General features: G+C 44.9%; 1 protein-coding gene across 1 annotated transcript; it reads right to left on the bottom strand.

The window, feature by feature from the left end:
* Positions 1-5,704: 5,704 nt before the first annotated feature.
* On the bottom strand, positions 5,705-14,490 carry GABARAPL1 (GABA type A receptor associated protein like 1). Its single transcript, XM_030321684.1, has 4 exons — positions 14,129-14,490; positions 9,040-9,118; positions 7,899-8,017; positions 5,705-7,029 (listed from the first exon to the last, which is right to left on the bottom strand). Exons 1-4 carry the CDS (start codon positions 14,216-14,218, stop codon positions 6,964-6,966), a joined length of 354 nt encoding a protein of 117 aa, XP_030177544.1. The 5' UTR covers positions 14,219-14,490; the 3' UTR covers positions 5,705-6,963.
* Between the last annotated feature and the right edge of the window lie 4,402 nt (positions 14,491-18,892).

Here is an 18,892-nt window from a genome sequence, read left to right as displayed (position 1 = left end):
CTCAGGAGGCAGATAGGACAGGAGGAATGTAAGGAGAGAGCCTGAGGTGTAAAATTACCTGGTGTGTTTGTAAAAATGCAAGCAGAAACAATTCAGTTATAGGACAGGGGACCATCACAGATAGAAACTGAAATGCTTTATAGCTTCAGTCTTTAATCTGATCAAACTTCACATGAAATTACTAATAGGCTCTAATCTGCTTTGACCATGGTGAGAACCCGTACATGAGATTTGCAATTAGACCTGAGTTTGAATCTAGCTATATAGCTCCACATTAGCTATTGGATCTTGGAAAAATTAACCTTTATTCTTCCTGTCGGGCAGTCCAGTTGAATTAAAATATTCACCCTAGAGTTTTCTTTCCAAGATTCAGTGGGAAAACGTGAAGTATGTGGCACTGTGATTCATGCATAATTACTGGCTGCTAAAGGTTTGTTCTCTTTCCCTCCTCCTCTCCTTCAACTCTCCTTCTTGGTCACTTACATTTAAGAAGTGTGGGTGCTGCAGGGACGTTCCATTTGGGGATTATAAAGTTAACCAAAAGAAAACGAAGACAAAAGACACGTCACGTGCCATCCCCCCCGGAACTAGTTGTGCGGGGCAGTGGGTCGCACTCGGAAGGGAGGAAGCGCTTCTGGTGCACCCCACAGCACTTCCGGCTGCCAGACCCGGGAGCCGAGGGCCTCCTTGGAAGACCGACGTTTAAAATTCTGCGTTGGGTGGCCCAAAAATTAATGAATGGGAGTTTGTTAACTTGTGTAGACCGTGATGGATTTTTGTCTGGACATTTCATAATTGTGTAGCAAAAAAATAAATATTCATACACACACACACACACACACACATATAATGATATTGGTTCCAGCCTGATAAAGCTGAAAAATGGTCTAGCTATTCTGTCCCATGTCTCGATTTTAGTGGCTACCGAGGAGAAGGAGACCAACATTACTGAGGATAAATGGTCAGTATTACCAACAAATAAAACAAAGAAAACCTACACTGTTCTCCCAGCTAGCCTGCTATTGTCACTTTCAATGAAACTTACTCCTCATAGGCAATAATGCCACTGAATGGTTTGCCAAGGATTGAGCAGTCACCACAACCTAAGATCCAATTGTTACTCTGAGAGGAAAGGGAATCAGAATTTCATTTGAACAGGAGACAAAGTGGCCTGTGTCACAGAGCTAGTGAAGTGACAGCAGGGAGACTGGAGCCCTATTTCCTGCCTCGAGATCCAGTAAGCTCCGAGGGGTTCCCAGAGTTCCCCAAGAGGCCCTTTTCTAATCTGCGCTTTTGGGGATAATTCAGTTCTTAATAGAATTACCTAGTCCTTGAACCGAAACCCTCTGTCCTATCAGAGCCTTTCGCTATTTTTGAGCACAAACTATGTCAGGCACGGTTCTGACCGGTCTGTGTAAATCAGCGAACGACACGAAGTTTCTGCCTTTGTGGAACATACTCTCTGGTGAGAAGACTCGAGAAGGCGTGAGAAGGTGATCCGTGGTAAGTGGAAAAGACAAGTGTGGTAGGAACGAGTGGGAAAGCAGTGAGCAGGTGCAGGTTGTTGAAACACCGAAGAGGGTGTGCAGGGTGGTTCTGAGATGCAGCAAAGCAACGACTTGGGAGGGCGGTAGCCAAGCCGGCACCTAAAAGAGGGCTTCTTGTTACTCTTGGTCTTTAAATACCAAGCAAGAGGCAATCAGCGTGCTTTCTCTGAACGATGTGAGGGAACTTTGAACCTACTCGGAAGTGCAAAAATAAGCAAATGCATTTCATCCCTCCGCCCAAGAGCTCAACATCACTTTGTGCAAGTTTTAGGTGCTTACGTACCTCTCTACCAAAATCCTAAAGGTCCAAAACGAACAGCCTTACCATGTCAAAAAGAGAACTGTCAAAACAAACGGTCCAACACATCGTTGGACATACACCAGAACGACTGAGGCCTTTCGTTAGCCACTGTTGAAATATATGCACACCTACACGATGGCATATTGAAATGTCACCTACTGCTAGCGGGGATCACCTCCTGCTACTTCGAACTATGAAAAGAATCTGCACGTCTATATTTATAAAGTACCCGAGGCCCGTAGTGTAAGAATAATCATTTTAAAAGGTGGGCAAAAAAAAAAAAAAAAAAAAAAAAATGGTCCTGGGACCTAACAGGGTAATTAGGCTGACAGGAACCACAGTCTCTCACAGCTTTTGAGACAGGGACGCCTATGTTTGTGTTTCTGGGGTTTGGGTTTTTTTTTTTTTTTTTTTTTTTTTTTTGGAGCATGTATCCAAAGAGCTGAGAAAGTTCCAGAGCGCTGAGTCAGCCGCAAGGGAGCGTGCCACAGGCTACAGGTGACCAAACTGCAGACCTAACACAGTAATCTCCAGGTAAGACAGCAAGGCGGGTGAGGAGGTGGGTAGCACACAAGGGCTAGGCACAGCTGAGTTACTCAGGGTTACACTGAAGTGACAACCCGGGGCTCAGAGCCACCCGAGGCCAGTTTCGGAAAACAATTTGTGGTTTTATGCAGGAGAAGGGGGAAAAAAAAAAAAAAAAAAAAAAAGGAAGGCTTGGAGCCTGCGCAGAACTGTCAGAGTAATAAATATTCAAAAGAAAACACGAATAGCATATTAAGTTTCATAGCGTCGAGGCGCCTGGGTGGCTCAGTCGGTTGAGCCTCCGGTTCCGGCTCAGGTCCTGATCTCGCGGTTCGCATGTTCGAGCCCCACCCTGGGCTCTCTGCTGTTAGCTCCAAGCCCACTTCAGATCCTCTGTCTCCCTCTCTCTCTGCCCCTCCCCCACTCGCACTCTCTCTCCCGCTCTCAAAAATAAACACTAAAAAAATAAATTTTATTGAAAAACAAAAACAAGTTTCGCCAACACTGGATGGAATCAACTGCTCGGCTTGTTTATTTTCCAGAAGTGAAGAATCTGTTCACTACAGCAAAGGGGAAAAAAAAAACAATTCTGCCCTACGGGGGGGGGGGGGGGGGGGGTGCTATGAAGCAGTGCAGTCTGCCACTCAGAAGTGGTGTTTTTTGTTTTTCTAGTTGCTACCCACACAGGGTAAGAGCTGTACTGGGTCATGCTGTACCTGGATGGCACAGACATTATCTGGTGACGGGGAGAATAAACCTCCATTTTTTTTTCTTTTCTTTTTTTTTTTTTTTTTTTTTCTTTGTATAAGGAGAATTGACTGTATATTTTGTCCACTGGGAAACCTGCAACAGTGAAGTAAGAAACCATTAATAAATCAGGACGATGCACGTAAATCAGGGCTATCCTTGCAAAACCCACGGCGCGGCTCACCGGACATGCTAGGATTTGAGATCTTCCAAAACACAGGGCAAAAGCAAAGGACTCCCTCGTCTCTGATGCTAACGCCATCCTGGTCTCCAAGGGAAGAATGGGCTTTTTGACACACCATTCAACCTTGGTCTCCAGAAAAAAAGCATCAGGGTAAGTCAATCTTACCTGGGACAGGAGGCCAAGGGTAATGAGAAGACATTTCCTGAACTGTTTTCAGTTCAAGACCGACAGGACAGCCTGAGGGGCCCAGAGCAGCTTTAAAGCTTTGCTGGCAGGGAAACACTGGAGGCACCTTGAGAGATACTCTTCGGGAAACAGCATCACACCCAATCACGGCACTACAACGCCTCTGAACCTAGCTACGATTCAACTTTACGGAACTATAAAATCAGAGGGTTGGTCCAAAATGGTATGTAATGGGGGCGCCTGGGTGGCTCAGTCAGTTAAGCGTCCGATTTCAGCTCAGGTCACGATCTCGCGGTTCAGGAGTTCGAGCCCCGCGTCGGGCTCTGTGCTGACAGCTCGGAGCCTGGAGCCTGTTTCAGATTTTGTGTCTCCCTCTCTCTCTGACCCTCGCCTGCTTGCACTCTGTCTCTCTCAAAAATAAACATTAAAAAAAAAAATTTTTTTTAATGGTATGTAATGTCCCAAATATCTTCCACCAGGCATATCCAGGTAAACAGACTGAACTAAAAGGCCACCTCCGGAAGAACCTCCAAACTTAACTACTACTTTGGTTTAGCAATGGCCCGAGTTTCCTGCAGTACAGGAACTATTCCCAATGGACTATTCCCAATGGGTATGGGGAACTGGGGTCTGACACGTATTTCCTTGCTTTTAAGCATTCACCTTAGGGGCGCCTGGGTGGCTCAGTCGGTTAAGTGTCTGACTTTGGCTCAGGTCATGATCTCACGGTTTGTTCCAGCACCTCGTCAGGGTCTGTGCTGACAGCACGAGTTCTGCTTCTCTCTCTCTCCGACCCTCCCTCGCTCATGCTCTATTTCTTTACCTCAAAAATAAACGTTAAAAAAATGTTTTTAAACACTCACCTAATCTCATTCCTAGATAGTGGGTTCAGTCTATTAATTTCAAAATACAGGTTGTGTGTTAAATCAAGTATTAGCCGCCATTTGACTTGATCACAAACACCACCCTGATATTTTTCTGTCAGTAGTGACAGGTGTCCGTTTTTAAGGCTCCGATGTCAAAATAAAAATTCCTTAGAGCTTTCCATAATTCCCTACATAACTGTGCTTGCTGGGTTGGCCTTCTTCGTTTCCTGTCAATCCAGACTTAACTTTCTCAATCAATACACCAGGTATGGCTTGGGGGTGGGTGGAATCCTGCCATGGACCTTTTGTAACCACCTACTTCCATTTCCTTTCTGGTGGCTGCAATACAACCCATAAAAGTCTACAGGTGTAGGGGCGCCTGGGTGGCTCAGTTGGGTACGCATCTGACTTCAGCCCAGGTCACGATCTCACGGTTTGTGAGTTCAAGCCCTGCGTTGGGCTGTGTGCTGACAGCTCAGAGCCTGGAGCCTGCTTGATTCTGGGTTTCCCTCTCTCTCTCTCTCTGCCCCTCTCCCCCTCGGTCGCTGTCTCAAAAATAAATAAACATTAAAAAAAATTTTTTTTTAAAGTCAACAGAGGTAGACATGATTTGGAGACAGAGAGAGAATGGGTTTGGTTGGGACTTAGAACAAAACGAGGTACAGAGAGCAAGCCTCTCCATCGGTGTGCCACAGAATCACGAGGGGCTGATTAACAACACAGACGCCTACGCGGAGCTTCTGAGTCAGCGAAATCTGGGACAAGGCCTAGACATCTGCATTTTTAATAAGCACACCCCGACCGCCTCTATTCTCACGCAGGCGGCGTGCCAGCATCAGCTTTGGGAGACACGTAAAGCACTAACACCGCAGTTACCTGCAGGGGAGAAAATCATGCACACGGTCACCGATGCAGCCCGCATCGCTGGCCACCACAACTGCCGTGGAACAGTAACTCACGGTCCCTGGAAAGCTGAGCAAACCTGTCTATGCGTGGCCCTGTGCAAGCACTCATTTTTTTTTTTTAATGTTTTTAACGTTTATTCATTTTGAGAGAGACAGAAAGAGAGAAAGCGAGTGGAGGAGGGGCAGAGAGAGAGCGAAACCCAGAATCTGCAGCAGGCTCCAGGCTCTGAGCTGTCAGCGCAGAGCGTGATGTGGGGCTCGAACCCACGAACCGGGAGATCATGAGCTGAGCAGAAGTCAGAAGCTCAACCGACGGACCCACGCAGGCGCCCCTGGGAGCATTCATTTCCAGCACCCGCCCTCACTCAGACTTTCCTGCTCACAGACCACACGCCATCTATTCTAATACACACTCAATAAAAGCAACATTTCTGAACTCGTGGTTGGTTTTCAAGGTATGCAATTATTTTATTTCCTTGGCCTGACAGCATAAACTTCATTACACAAGAATCTGCAGCTGACAGAACTGATACAGATTTCACCCACAGGAAGGACCCTTTGCATTAGCAGAGATGAACTGAAATGTCATGACTGGGTGCCACTCCTGCTCCCCACCCCCACCCATATAATCCCCAAAGTGAAAATACTCAGAATCAATAGAATCCCCATGAATTACTAAATCATCCCCTCAAACTTTCCTAACTAGCAGCTGCAGTCAATGAAAACCAAAGTAAGGAAGCAGCTAGCCATCACTTAGCATTTCGGTGTGCATGGGACTAAAGGGACAGCAACAAGGGAGCAAGAATCCTGGCTGAGTGGGAGGTGTGGCCCATCGGTCTCACCTCATACCTGCCCCTTCCATCCTAAAGACAACTCTGTCCCCTATACGTGGAGCCAAGTTTGGGAGACGCTGAAGGAGTGGTTCTAGCCCGTAACTGGAAATGGTTGTGGCTCATTAATGTCCAAGGTAGGTATGGGATAAGGGGCACCAGAGAGAGAGCAGGTTAGACAGAGATGCCCAACTTCGTCAATTCCAGTTTAATGCTATCGAAACCATATTCATAACCATAACGTCCCTCATGGCTGGCCCCCGTTTTCCAATGGTGAGAACGTGCCATCTAAATGTCTGCCCCATGTCTATCAGCACCCTGTGGGATAACGACTGGGATGGGGGAGGTGTGGAGACGGGAGATCAGGGTCACAATGTTTTAACTACAATGGGTCTCTTTTGGTCCCTAGGAATGACCTACTACCAGAAGTCCTAAAACATCCGCAGCCCCTTTCTCTACCTATCTTGTGCAAGTGTCAAAAATAGAACCTCTGCCCAAAGAGGAGGGAGAGCAGGAAGTCACTGGTGGTCCCCAATCATCTCTGGCCCCAACTTGCCCGCCTCCTGCCTCTTCTGTGAGGTGACACGAAAGTTTATTCCGAAATGTGAAAATTAAATCATCTCCGTTCTTCTATCCAAGCCAAGCCAACAGCTCTGTCCTGACATGCTTTCCCCCTGGGCCGAGGAAGCAGCGAAAAAATATCAATTGGGCATGTGAAAATACGATGACGGTGTGTGTGGTGTAGTGTTTCCAGAGGTCTTCCCCTTCTGTCTCCTCCACCGTGGGAGCCCTCCCTCTCCTTCCCCAAGTCCCACACACGCCCCTCCCCCTACCCCCGAGTCCGCGTGCTCCCATCTGCCGGCTTCCGCCACTCACTTCCCATAGACACTCTCGTCACTGTAGGCCACGTACAGAAAATAGTCTTCCTCATGGTTGTCCTGAGGGAAGAGACAAGAGGACTGTTGGAAAACATCACGTTCGTTACTTAGAATTCTGAGCCTCACACACCCTGGTAAGGGAGGTACGGGAGGCGTCGTCAGACTCCACGAAAAGAAGAATAAAGAACAAACGAAAGTGACTGGAATTTGGCGTTTGAGTTCACAAAAAGCCTTCAGGGAGAGCATCGACACGTAGAAGTATCGGGATAAGAACACGACCCTTAAGAAAGCTTACTCTAGCCAGGGAAACACAGATACAAAAATATACATACACCAGAATATACGCTAACAGGGAATATATGCTCCAGGATAAAAATGAGATTAAGAGATTGTTGGAGTTTACACAACTCGCTAACCGAGCACAGAAAGGAGGCAGTACCATATGAAATCATTTAAGGAATACAGGTACATAACTGGGTGATACAGCAGGACAGTGTTTTTCTACAGGTTTCTCATTAGATTCTGACACTTTACCAATTCAAGCAAACGGAATCACATAAATTGTTCCCTCCAACCGAGTTTGTCTGTTAAGACGAATGAATCGATTTAAAGGCTTGGCCTTAGAATTTTGAATTTCACTTGGAATTTGCAATCAGAAACCATTGCTTGCGGTTTCAATCGAGACAATCCAAGACGACCACACCAGAATAAGGCAAAACTGAGAATTCAACGACAATGAATCTAGTAGGCTGCTCAATCCCTAAAGGACAAGTGACATCGAATCTCCCAGTGCCTTACACCGCTGTGTGTAAGGCGATACAGGTAAGTAACACCTCTTGCCCCACTTCCCGGGTGTGTTATCAGCGGACACTGGAACAAAGGCTAGAAAACAGCAGACTGCACAGTATTGTTGTGACCGGGACGCTTACCTCATACAGCTGGCCCATGGTGGCGCTGGTGGGAGGGATAGTGTTGTTGACAAAGAAGAATAAGGCGTCCTCAGGCCTCAGGTGGATCCTCTTCCGGATTAAGAAGTAGAACTGGCCAACTAGATAAAGGAAGAAGGAAAGAAGGCAATTAGGGAAAATAAGGGATTACGAGAAAGGTAATTCCCAGGGAAAAAAAAAAAATTCTGCACCGGTTCCCTTTAAGTACCAGATTTAGATCAAATCTCAGCAGAACCAAATACTGTCCTACAGCTTTAGAAATAGAAAGCGCAACTCGAAGGAGCCTCCATATTCCCTGACAGGTCACAGAGAAGCTTATTCAAAACCCTTCTCCTCTTTACTCAATTCCAGATGCTTTACTTGATTTCAGAAGTAATGTCAGCATCTTCATTCAAAGCCGGAGGACGACTTTCAGGGAATGCTATGTGCATCTAGACTGAAATAGTCTATCATTGTCTAACCGGAATCTGAAACACACTTCTATCCCAGTTGCACCCTATGACAAACCAGTGCTGGGGGAGAGGTCTACTGGACTCCAGTAATCTCAGTATGATCACTCATCCCAAAGTTGGGGTAACAAGTGGGGTTCAATGCTGTACCTTCTATTAAACATACCGAAAAAGTTCTAGAAGGCTGGCAAATGCACCTACAAAATGTTCCCAGTGTTTCCCGGATCCACTGGTTCTTCCATTAAGGATCATTAGGGTGAAGAATTAATACATTCTTTGTAATCCCAGTGTCTACACAACGTATTACCAAAAACCGTAGCTGGAAGAGACCAAGTCTTCAGCTGAGACTCTCTAAAATGTGATCTTCCCTCTGATTTTCCTTTTGGAATAAATGGAATAGCACAAGAACAAAGCTGAATGTAAGTGGTTTAAGTGAGAGGCATCTGGTCTTTGCTTTCAATGTCGTGCCTTCTGCTGTGTCCAAATCACACAAGACACGTGACGGGACATGCGTAAGGGAACCAGCAATGACTCCTGTTTGAGTTCCCCAACTATCTGGAGAATCCCACCCGCCTTCTTCAACTCTACCCTCTCTCAACCCCACAATCTCAGGCATGCACGCGGGACCAAAAAGGCCATGGGAAAGGAGCATGTGGAGAGGGAAAAGGCATTACCGGTGAGGTCAGAGGGCACTAGGTACTTCCTCTTGTCCAGATCGGGCACCCTGGCCTTAGGAGCCTTCTCCACAATCACCTGGTGGGGAGGAGAGAAGAAAGAACAGAATCTAGTCTTTTTTCTTCCACATCCTACAGTTCTCCTATTTGAAGTGAGTTTGTCTAGACCCATTAAAACGTTCCCATTTCTTATTCCCCCTTACCTCTTACAAAAACCTATGGGGGCGTGGGCTTCCTCAGTGAGGTTATAGTTCATTTTACTACAGTAAGAAGAGAATAGAGGCACGTGATGGAAAGTAAAGAGAACCTTGATTTTTTTTTTTTAATTTTTTTTTTTCCAACGTTTATTTTTGGGACAGAGAGAGACAGAGCATGAACGGGGGAGGGGCAGAGAGAGAGGGAGACACAGAATCGGAAACAGGCTCCAGGCTCTGAGCCATCAGCCCAGAGCCTGACGCGGGGCTCGAACTCCCGGACCGTGAGATCGTGACCTGGCTGAGGTCGGACGCTTAACCGACTGCACCACCCAGGCGCCCCTAGAGAACCTTGATTTTAAGTGATTACACGTTACCTGTCAGGCACAGGATCTATACTTCCTGGTATTTAATAAGAGCAGTGAGAGGACTGCTCATCCCTCAGATGGCCCTGAGTAACTATTAGTTTTATTCTTTCCTATGAATGCCATTTATTCAAGGTATAGGTAATGTGCTTTAAGTGTTATACTTTGTCAAAATTTTCAAGAAGGACTGCCAAAAAACACGTTCGAGGCATGGTTTTATTCTACCAAAGAAGTACTAAATAGTTCTTATAGTAAGAAATCCTGTAATAGGAAGTCACTACAATAACCCATTTATCAATATTGATTGTTTATTTTACGGGATTTTTCAACGTCCACATCAAATATTTCTAGAGTACTTCAAATTTTATAAAGATCACATGGTCCTGTAATGAAGAGAAAAAAATGAAGATATATAAAAATTAAAGACTCTATGCATAAAATTTTAAATAGAAATTTAAATAATATATTTAAGTTTATGTAATTACAAGAATATATTTACAATTTTTTAATGCTTATTTATTTATTTTGAGAGAGAGAGAGAGAGAGAGAGCACACACACGCGGGCTCATGAGCAGGTGAAGGGCAGAGAGAGAGGGAGAGAATCCCAGGGCAGAACCCAACAGGGCCCAATCTCCACGACCTCAAGATCACGACCTGAGCCGCTATCAAGAGTTGGACACCTAACCGACTAAGCCACCCAGGCGCCCCTATTTAGTATTTACATCTGTTGTATGATTTAATTAAAATTACAAATATTTAAAATCTATTGTAGAGCCATCACTTTATATTTTTACTTTAGAAAATACAATCATTCCTGACTAAAGATATGGCAAGTACGGAAAAGTTCTAGAAGTAGAAGTAACAGAATCCCTAGGAACTGTGTGATCAAAGGTCACTCCTCTCAGCCACAGTATTCCAGTGACTTTTAAAGGAAGAGAACTTTCCAACACCTCTTTTACAGTCGTGGTACTGATACAATAAACTTGAGTAATCCATCAAATATGTGAAGATTTGTTTCTAAATACAAGGATGGACTTAAAGGGAGGGACTTGGTGCCTGAAGCTATTAAATGAAATATTTAATATTAAATGAAATGAATATTTCACATTAAAATAGTGAAAAACACCTGGGTGGCTCAGTCAGTTGAGTGTCTGACTCTTGGTTTTGGCTTGGGTCATGATCTCAAGGCTCATGGGTTCGAGCCCCACATGGGCCTCTGCACTGATGCGGCGGAGCCTACTTGGGATTTTCTCTCTCTCTCTCTCTCTCTCTCTGTCCTTCCACTGCCGGTACTCTCAAAATTAATAAACTTTTTAAAAAATAGTGAAAAACAGGGGCTCCTGGGTGACTCGGTCGGTTAAGCGTCCAACTTCCGCTCGGGTCATGATCTCACTGCTCGTGAGCTCAAGCCCTGTGTCCGGTTCTGGGCTGACAGCTTAGAGCTTGGAACCTGCTTCGGATTCTGTGACTCCCTCTCTCTCTCTGCCCCTCCCCTGCTCATGCTTTCTCTCTGTCTCTCAAAAAATGAATAAATGTTAAAAAAAAATAGTGAAAAACATCATTCTGTGTTTCTGGAGAAAAAGAATCTGGTCGTACCAGAAGGATACAGTTCCACTAAAAAATTTAAAAACAGAAACCGGAGGAAAGAAAAATACATGAATCAGAAATTTTAAAGAAAAAGTAGCAAGAGGTTCAGGGAGAGACCGGTGAAGGCCCAACAATGAGGACAGACAGGAGGCAAGACAAGGCTAAGGAAATCAAAGGGAAAGAGAGGGAGCCTAGCACTGTCTCTCCAAGGAACCCTGAGACCTGTCAGCTCCCATCAGTAAGAAGTGATGGAAAGCACGAGAGCAGAAAAAGAGGACAATAAAATAGACTGCAAATAAGACATCGGGACAGGAGGCTGGGATCTGGAGAGGAAAAAGAGGGGTAATCGCTAAGGCCAGGGCTTACCAGAAAAGATTCTAGGTTTCCAAGAATCCCAACCCTACTCATGGGCCCTGGGCTAGATGCTTTTCCTTTCTGGTTGTCAGTTTCTTTTTTTCTTCTTCTGTGCAACCTGCCTGATATTCCACAGGGCCCTTCACAAATTTTTAAAAAACAGACCATCTGTTCCCGAAGATTTCCTACAATGTTGCAGGTTTTCGATACACTGTAGCTATGAAGATAATTTAAGATCTCCAGAAACCCTGCCCTCTCAAGGCATGAGCACATCTATTCCTTTGGATGGTAGCTAAGAAATAAGGCCGGGCCTTATTTCAGTTATGTGAGCAGTCAGGGTACGTGATTGCTTTGGTAACACCAACGGTTCCGCAAGAAGGGGCTTTAGAAATCACTTACCCTAACCCTCTTTTCTGTAAACAGCAAGATTAAGGCTTCTGCCCAGAACCAGAATCGAATCTCACAACTCAGAAAGCAGAGCTTGTCTTCCTGCATCACAACTGCAGAGACAATCACAGCCTGGGCACCTAAGGAGCAGCTGGGAGGCCTATAAACTGGTGAAAACCCAACTGGAGGAGCCATGAGATCTGAGTAATGGTTCTAAGAGCTTACAAATTATCACAGAGGTGAAACATTTCACACCAATGAGCTGGAGAAGAACAGGGAGGATTAGTAGAAATATTCTGGGTGAACGCACGTAAATGATTGAAATGGGAAGTGCTCAGTTTGGAAGAAATACATGGGAATTTTAACTGGAGGTAGGAACAGGGCCATTTCAGAGTCTGTCCCTGTCCCTCTTAGGCAGAGCTACTGGAACAGAGCTTTGTAAGAGAGTTCTGAATAAAACGGTAGTCATTTTGCTCCACGGGTTACCTTTCTGGCATCATTAGGACTCTGATTGTGAGGGCCACAATGTTTTTTTTCTTGATTTCCAACACCTAACAGTGCAAGGCACACAGGGCATGCTTGCTTAATTCTGTTGAATAGAACTGTACGAGAAGTTGAGAAACCAGAGATAGAATCTCAGCTTTGCCACACACCAGCCACAGGAAACCTTCGGGAATACTTAATCTCTGGGTGCTTCAGATCTTTCCTCTGTAGAATGCGATCGCAACCGTGTGAGGATTAAGAGAATAAAGTCAGAGCGTGTAACACATTGCCAGGTACAGAGTACATGACCAGTCAATGAGAGTCAGTTGTCATTTGAAAATATTATAAGAGAGTACGATCGCTATGACCACAAAATTGGGGGAAACTTTTAAAGCAGTCATCCAAGGTCCAGGGAGCATAACAAATAATTTGTGAAGGATCCTTTACTGGGTGGGTGACAGGGCTAGCTTCCCCTTTGAGCCAAAAACTCTTGTGTGCAATTCCTGGGGGAATGGAACAGCCCTAATGTCTTGCTTCCTCGTAAGAAAAGGACCGTAAGGGGTTTCTACTGCTGACATAAGGCCCAAGTTGCTTCCAGAAGCTGTAACGCGACGAAAGTTAGGGAAGGTTTGGAGAAGAGTCCCAAAGAGCACCTGCAGGTCAAGAAGGCATATCAGATTATCACAATCACTTTACCTGTACATAGCATGTAATATTTATCCCGATGTCCCTGCCTGAAATTAAAAAGTACAATGCGCCTCCATCTCCCAAACCCAACGGGGGTTGCTCTATCACACTTCAAAGTCTTCTGCCTTGCAATCAGGCTGCGCAGCCCACATTGGAGAAAAACCAGGCAAGTGGCGGGGGAGGGGATGATAGAAAAAACGCCCGGATGCAGAAAGCTACCTCAATGTTTCTTCTTTTCCTCCTCACTGCCTGCGCTAATTTTAGCCACATAAATCAGCTTCCAAAACCGAAAAAAAAAAAAAAAAAAAGCCAAACAAACAAAAAAACCAGCCTCAGTCCTTCCGCATTGTGTCCAGGTACAATCTGATCGAATAAGCACCGGGTCGAGGCTGGCTGCCCCCATACATGCCCCTGGAGCCAAGAACTATGAGGCAATCGGGCCGTGGCGCAGAGAACGTGACCTTGTTTTCTGGGCCAGGCCTGTCTTGTGGTGCGCACCCCACCCCCCGCCTCTTTCTAATTCTTACGGAATAAAAGGAAGAATCCACTGGCTTCCGAACCTTTCCCTCCCAAACCCAATGTTATGAGGGCCAAAGCCAACTTAAGGGAGAAGCATCTAAGGCCAGAAATCGAGGGGCGCAGACCTCGCTGCATCAAATGATTTCCAGAACGACTTCCCTGCGATCTCAAAGGGAGATGTGTGGTCCCAACCCGATCCTCCTCTCACAAAAGGGCCGCATTTTGAACACATCCCAATCTGAACATCTCTGAATCCTGCTGAGTCACTCAAACGTAGGCTCCGCTCTAAAGATGCGGTCAGCTCTAAAGATGACGGGCCCCGGGGAGATGGGTTTCAAAAGCTCCGCAACCAGGTCCATTCCACCGGCTCTCCTTGCAGTGAAGGGCGTTCAGGGCTCAGTAACCGTAGGGGCCACCCTTCTTCTGTGCCTGAGGGCTGCCATCACACTCCCTCGTCCCCACGATCCCCGCTAATCGCCTTCCCCTCCCCCTCCCCGTTCCCATTACACTCACAGGGACCCTGTCCGGATATTTCTTCCGGATCTTTTCTCCTTCCTTTTTCCGATACTCAAAGGGATGGTCCTCCTTATATTGGAACTTCATGATGGACCGCAGTGTTTCCAAGATCCCCGGACGGGGCCTGCCGCCGTCGCTGATGGCTGCGTCCCTCCGGTCGCGCTTCCCTCTGCCCAACTCCGATAGGTATCAGAACTGCCTCAGAAATGTCAGCTCCCGTCGCTGCGCAGCTTGGCAGAGCTTTCGGAAGGGATGTCGGGTCCCCTCGGACGCAGGTAGGGGCCGGCCAGGTAGAGAAATCCCAGCGGCTTTTCCCGAGAGCTGGGAACACAAAAACAACTCGGCAGCGCTTTGGTATTGTGACGTCATGACGTCCCGCCTCCCCGCCCCGCCCCCCGGCGTTCGGACCGCGCGGGGAAGGGGGGGTGGAGGGAGAAACGCGGCAGATTGCCGGGTGTTCTTTTCAAGCCAGACTCTCCTGAGCAGTTCTTTGCAACCAGGAAAATCCTGTACTTCGAATTCTATTGGGATTGTGACATTAAGAATGGCTTGAAGGGGGAAAAAATGTTCTAGAGATCCCGTTCTTCCCTCTTTGTCGCTGTTTCTTGGTTTGGTCCAAAAACAAACACAGAGGGCAAAAATCCAGCTTTTTCCACCTGATCGGGGATCTGGAGTCCAGGGAAAGGAAGAACGGGGCTCCTGGGTTCCTTTGGCCACTGCAGAAGTGCGCGATCTTGCATGTTGCCCTTTGCGCCTTCAGCTGCTCCGCGGGCTCCGCGATGGCTAGGCTGGCTCCCTCCGACCGTGACCCCTCCTTCACCACGCTGGCGTCATTCATTTTGTTTGGGTCCTTGCCGCAATTTGCTCCTAGAGCAGCGGCATAAACAGAGCATGACTCAGGAATTTGAGGAGATGTATAAGGTGAAGGGCATGAGATGTAATCAAGGTCCAGAGAAGTGATGTCAGTCATGACTGCTAAGGGGCTTCACTCATGTTCCAACATAGAAATGATTCGCTTTCTCCTATTAACTCAGAAGTTGGGCCTGACTTCTGGAAAAGAAAATACGGAGCAAGTCAGGTGATTAACTCAGTATTTCTCAAACACTTCTTTTTTTACTCGGCAAAAATTCACCAGAGGATAGTGCCGCTTGTTAAGCGTCCCTAAGGTGAAAAGAAAGTGCCACCCGAATAGGCAGGTGGAAGACTGGTGGACCAGGTGCCATTGTCGCGCCCCTGTGCCCCTGCCCTTTCCCCACTAAGAATCAAAGGACGGGGGCGGCGGGGGGGGGCGGGGGGGGAGCCTTTCCAACCGCCTCTAAGGGCAGTGATTCCAGGGACCTGTATGGGGAGGGCAGCGAAAATGGTGAAAGGTGCAGAAGAGACAGGAAGGGCTGCTTTGCTGTGACCAAGCCCAGGGAGCTCTGAAATATACAAGGGCAGTCCCTGTCGCCTATCTTTTATTAAGGTCTCAGTGTCTTTGGTTTAAAAAACCCCACAAAATAAAGAAATTAAGTTTCATTGTTGAAAAAAGGAAAATGAAGAGCATAGTCTTACTTCTTGGTATTAATTATTTTTCTCCATGGCATCCTTCAGTCCTTTGTATAAAGATCCAGGAATTATATTATCACGTTACATGTTTATAATTTTCAGTCTTTATTTTGAAAATGAAATTTTTAGCTCATTTTAGCTTTGACCCAATATAGCTAAGATCTCTGAAAGGAAGTACTTTACAACCAGTTGAGAAAAATAATCATGATGGAGATTAATATTTTAAGAGGGTTGTTGCCTGATCACATCATAGCTACTTAAAATGCTGATTTTAGCTTTTATTTTAAAAATACCTAACTAAGCATAGTGGCAATTTATATATAAAAAATAATCTGAAGATAAAATCTCAGGTTAATATTTCTACCTCAAGCCTTTTATAAAATCCACAATCTGTCGTGTTCCAAAATTTACTCTCTACCTTTATTCTCAGCATAACATTTAAAATATTATGCAGAGGGTAATTTTGTAAATTAACACATTTAATCAGATAAAATATCCAAAAAATTTGTTTTCAATGTTTGCTTATTTGTGTGTGTGTGTGTGTGTGTGTGTGTGTGTGAGAGAGAGAGAGAGAGAGGAAATGCAGGTGGGAGAAGGGCAGAGAAAGGGAGACAGAGACTCCCAAGCAGACTCCACAATGTCAGTACAGAGCCCAACATGGGGTTGGAACCCATGTACCATGAGATCATAACCTGAGCTGAAAGCAAGAGTTGGAACCTTAACCAACTGAGCCACCCAGGTGCCCCCAAAATTCATTTTGTTGCCAAAGACAAAATACTATATTAAAAAGCTCACATTTCAGGAATTCTCATGCATTACTAAGGGGAATGGAAATTGGCCTAGCCACGTTGGAAGACAGATTGGTGGTTTCTTAGAAAACTAAACATATTCTTACAATATGATCCAACAATCATCCTCCTTAGTATTTACCCAAAGAATCTTTGAAAGTCTGTCCACATAAAAACCTGCACATGGATGTTTATAGCAGCTTTATTCGTAATTGCCAAAACTTGGAAGCAATCAAGATGTCTTTTGGTAGGCCAATGGATAAATTGTGGTTTATCCAGACAATAGAATATGGTCAGTGCTAAAAGGAAATGAGCTGTCAAGCCATGAAAATACCTTAAATGCATATTAGTAAGTGAAAGAAGCCAATCTAAAAGGCTAAACACCATATGATCCCAACTGTATAGGATACGACAAAAAAAAAGGCAAAACTATGGAGACAGTAAAAATTCGGTGGTTGCCAGGGTTTGGGGGTGGGGGGGATAACTAGGTGGAGGATAGTGAAAATTCTCTGTATGATAGTATAATGATGGATACATACCAGTAAACATTTGTCCAAACCAGTAAACTGTATCACACCAAAACTGAACCCTAACGTAAACTATGGATTCCTGATGATTATGATGTGTCAGTATAAGATTCCCCAGTTGTCACAAATGTACCACTCTGGTGGGGAATACTGATAATGGTGGAGGCTATGCATATGTGGAGGGCAGTAGGTATATGGGAAATCTCTGTACCTAAAACTGCCCCCAAAATAATGTCTTAAGAAGAAAAAAAAAGAAAGAAAAAGGCTTACGTTTTCTAAAATATACATTTCAAAATTTTCTTGTAATCTTCTAATTTTTTTTTTATGTTCTCAAGGGTTAGAATGTTTTCAATCTGTTGTGAACATTTTCAAATATGTAAAAAATTTCAAAAAATAGTATGATGAACATGTATACACCCACCACCTGGATTTCTTTCATTTGGAAGTAAATACAGGGGTGTCTGGGTGGCTAGATCTCTCTGCCCCTCCCCAGTTCACGCTCTCCCCCTCGAAATAAATAAATAAACATTAAAAAAGGAAAGTGAATACAAACATCATGACACTTCACCCCCAAATACTCCATATTGCCCTGCTGAGAATAACAACGTGCTCCTACATAATCATGATACTGCTATTCCACCTAAAAAATTACCCATATTTTCAACATTATCTAATATAGAGTTAATATGCATATTTTCTCAATTGCTTTTAAAGTACCTTTTATAAGATTCCCCCCTAGTCAATCATTAAAATAGGAAAACAGCTGTAATTGACCATATAGACAGGTCTGGCTTCTTTTTTTTTTTTTTTTTAATTTTTTTAACGTTTATTTATTTTTGAGACAGAGAGAGACAGAGCATGAACAGGGAAGGGGCAGAGAGAGAGGGAGACACAGAATGGGAAGCAGGCTCCAGGCTCTGAGCCATCAGCCCAGAGCCCGACGCGGGGCTCAAACTCACGGACCACGAGATCGTGACCTGAGCTGAAGTCGGACGCTTAACCGACTGAGCCACCCAGGCACCCCATGGCTTCTTTTTTATTCAGGATATTTTTATATTATCACATTTGAATTAATATGTAACAACAAACACATGAAAAGATTCTCAACATCACCCATCATCAGGGAAATGCAAATCAAAACCACAGTGACATGGCATCTTACACCTGTCAGAAGGGCTAGCTACCAAAAGACAAGAAATAACAAGTGCTGGTGAGGATGTGGAGAAAAGGGACCCTCGTGCATCACTGGTGGGAATGTCAATTGGTGCAGCCACTGTGGAAAACAGTATTGAGTTTTCTCCAAAAATGAAATATAGCAATACCACATGATCCGATAATTCAACTACTGGCTATCTACCCCAAGAAAATGAAAACAATAATTCAAAAAGATATATACACCCCACTATTTTTTGCAGCATTATTTACAATAGACAAGTAATGGAAACAACTTAAGCGTTGCTTAAGTGTACATACATATACACATATACGTAGAATGGAATGTTACTCGGTCGTAAGAAAGAATGAGATCTTGCCATTTATGACGGTGTGGGTAGACCTAGAAAGTATTACGCTAAATGGATGAAGTCAGGCAGAGAAAGACAAATATCGTGTGATTTCACTTATGTATGGAATCTAAAAAATAAAACAAACAAATAAGAACAGAAACAGATTTATAAATACAGAGAACAAACTAGCAGTTGCCAGAGGGGAAACATCAGGGACATGGACAAAACATGTGAAAGGGATTAAGAGGTACAAACTTCCAGTTGTAAAATAACTAAGTCACAGGGATGAGAAGTATAGCATAGGGAATATGGGCAAAAATACCGTAATAATGCTGCGTGGTGACAGGTGGTGACTATACTTACTGTGACGAGCATAGCGTAGTGGAAAGAATT

This window comes from Lynx canadensis, chromosome B4 (genome assembly GCF_007474595.2).
Source record: "Lynx canadensis isolate LIC74 chromosome B4, mLynCan4.pri.v2, whole genome shotgun sequence".
Classification (NCBI taxonomy): domain Eukaryota; kingdom Metazoa; phylum Chordata; class Mammalia; order Carnivora; family Felidae; genus Lynx; species Lynx canadensis.
The sequence above is the reverse complement of the archived record's forward strand: the minus strand, read 5'-3'. Positions and strand labels throughout refer to the sequence as shown.